Source organism: Octopus bimaculoides, chromosome 29, assembly GCF_001194135.2.
Source record: "Octopus bimaculoides isolate UCB-OBI-ISO-001 chromosome 29, ASM119413v2, whole genome shotgun sequence".
NCBI lineage: Eukaryota > Metazoa > Mollusca > Cephalopoda > Octopoda > Octopodidae > Octopus > Octopus bimaculoides.
Window position 1 is genome coordinate 1,936,320 of NC_069009.1, and position 1,178 is coordinate 1,937,497.

The window sequence follows — 1,178 nt, forward strand, 5'->3', positions numbered from 1 at the left end:
ATATATATATATATATAACAATTGCAGCGTGGAAGGTGTTTATAAGCCATTTAAAATAACACATAAAAGCCGTCAGATTCACTTCAACATTTAAATTTAATTTGTCAAAATATTTTCGTCGCTTTGAGACCGCAACCTGTTCACTGACAAAATTGTGCTGATATATATATATGTGTGTGTGTGTGTGTGTGTAGATAAATAAATAAGTTATGGGGACAAAAACAAACCAACACCAGTTGTCAGAGAGCAGTGTAAGACAAACACAAATACAAACTCAAACACACACACACACACACACATAGAAAGGGCTTCCAAACAGTTTCTTGTCACCTTGTGTCTTCTAGAACCCACCCCCTCTACTTCAGCCCCTTTTTTTCTCTCTGGTTACCACCCCCACCCTCACCTTACCCACGTTAACTGACACAGTATTACTACCGTCTCTTTCAGTGTTGACCAGTCACACCAACGATGCTAATAACATAGGGGACAGCTCAGCTCCTTGTGGTGGTCAAAATACCGTGAGAACACAAACTTCAGAATTGGAGAACCTCCAGTACCAACTCACCAAACTGGTTGGTTTAACCATTTTTAATCTTTTCTGACCGTTCCTCTCCTTTCTTCATTGCTGTTTTGTATTTGTTGTTGTTGCTGTCGTCGATGTTGTTATTATTATTATTATTGAGCTGGCAGAACCATTAGTATGCTGGACAAAATGCTTAGCGGTATTTCATCCATCGCTACATTCTGAGTTCAAATTCTGCCAAAACCAACATTGCCTTTCATCCTTTCAGGATGCACTGGGGTCAATGTTATTGACTTATCTCCTTCCTCAAAATTGCTGCCCTTGTGGCAAAATTTGAAACCATTATTGTTATTATTATTATTATTTTATGTTTGATTTTTGCTTTGCATTTGTACAAGTTGGATCCAAGTCTCACCCAGAGACCTCAAGAGACAACAAGTTAGAAGTTCATGTAGGTGTTATGCCTAGGGTACCATATATTTCGATTTGTACATAGTGTTGTTCTAGAGAATGTTTAAGAAACCATAAGAAAATTATGTTTGTTTTAAAATTTGAGATCACATAGACAGTATTTTACGTAGGATATGGGCAGTTCCCATGAGCACTATCTTTTGAACTTCAGCCAGTTTATTATTATTATTATTATTATTATTAT

At 36.8% G+C, this 1,178-nt stretch overlaps 1 protein-coding gene across 1 annotated transcript in view; it reads left to right on the plus strand.

Moving 5' to 3' along the window:
* Positions 1-1,178, plus strand: part of LOC106879073 (coiled-coil domain-containing protein 57) — a 29,234-nt gene that overhangs the window by 24,970 nt on the left and 3,086 nt on the right. Inside the window, exon 12 of the mRNA XM_014928503.2 lies at positions 448-572. Within this exon, the coding sequence (XP_014783989.1) occupies positions 448-572 (125 nt within the window). The remainder of the gene's footprint in view (positions 1-447; positions 573-1,178) is intronic.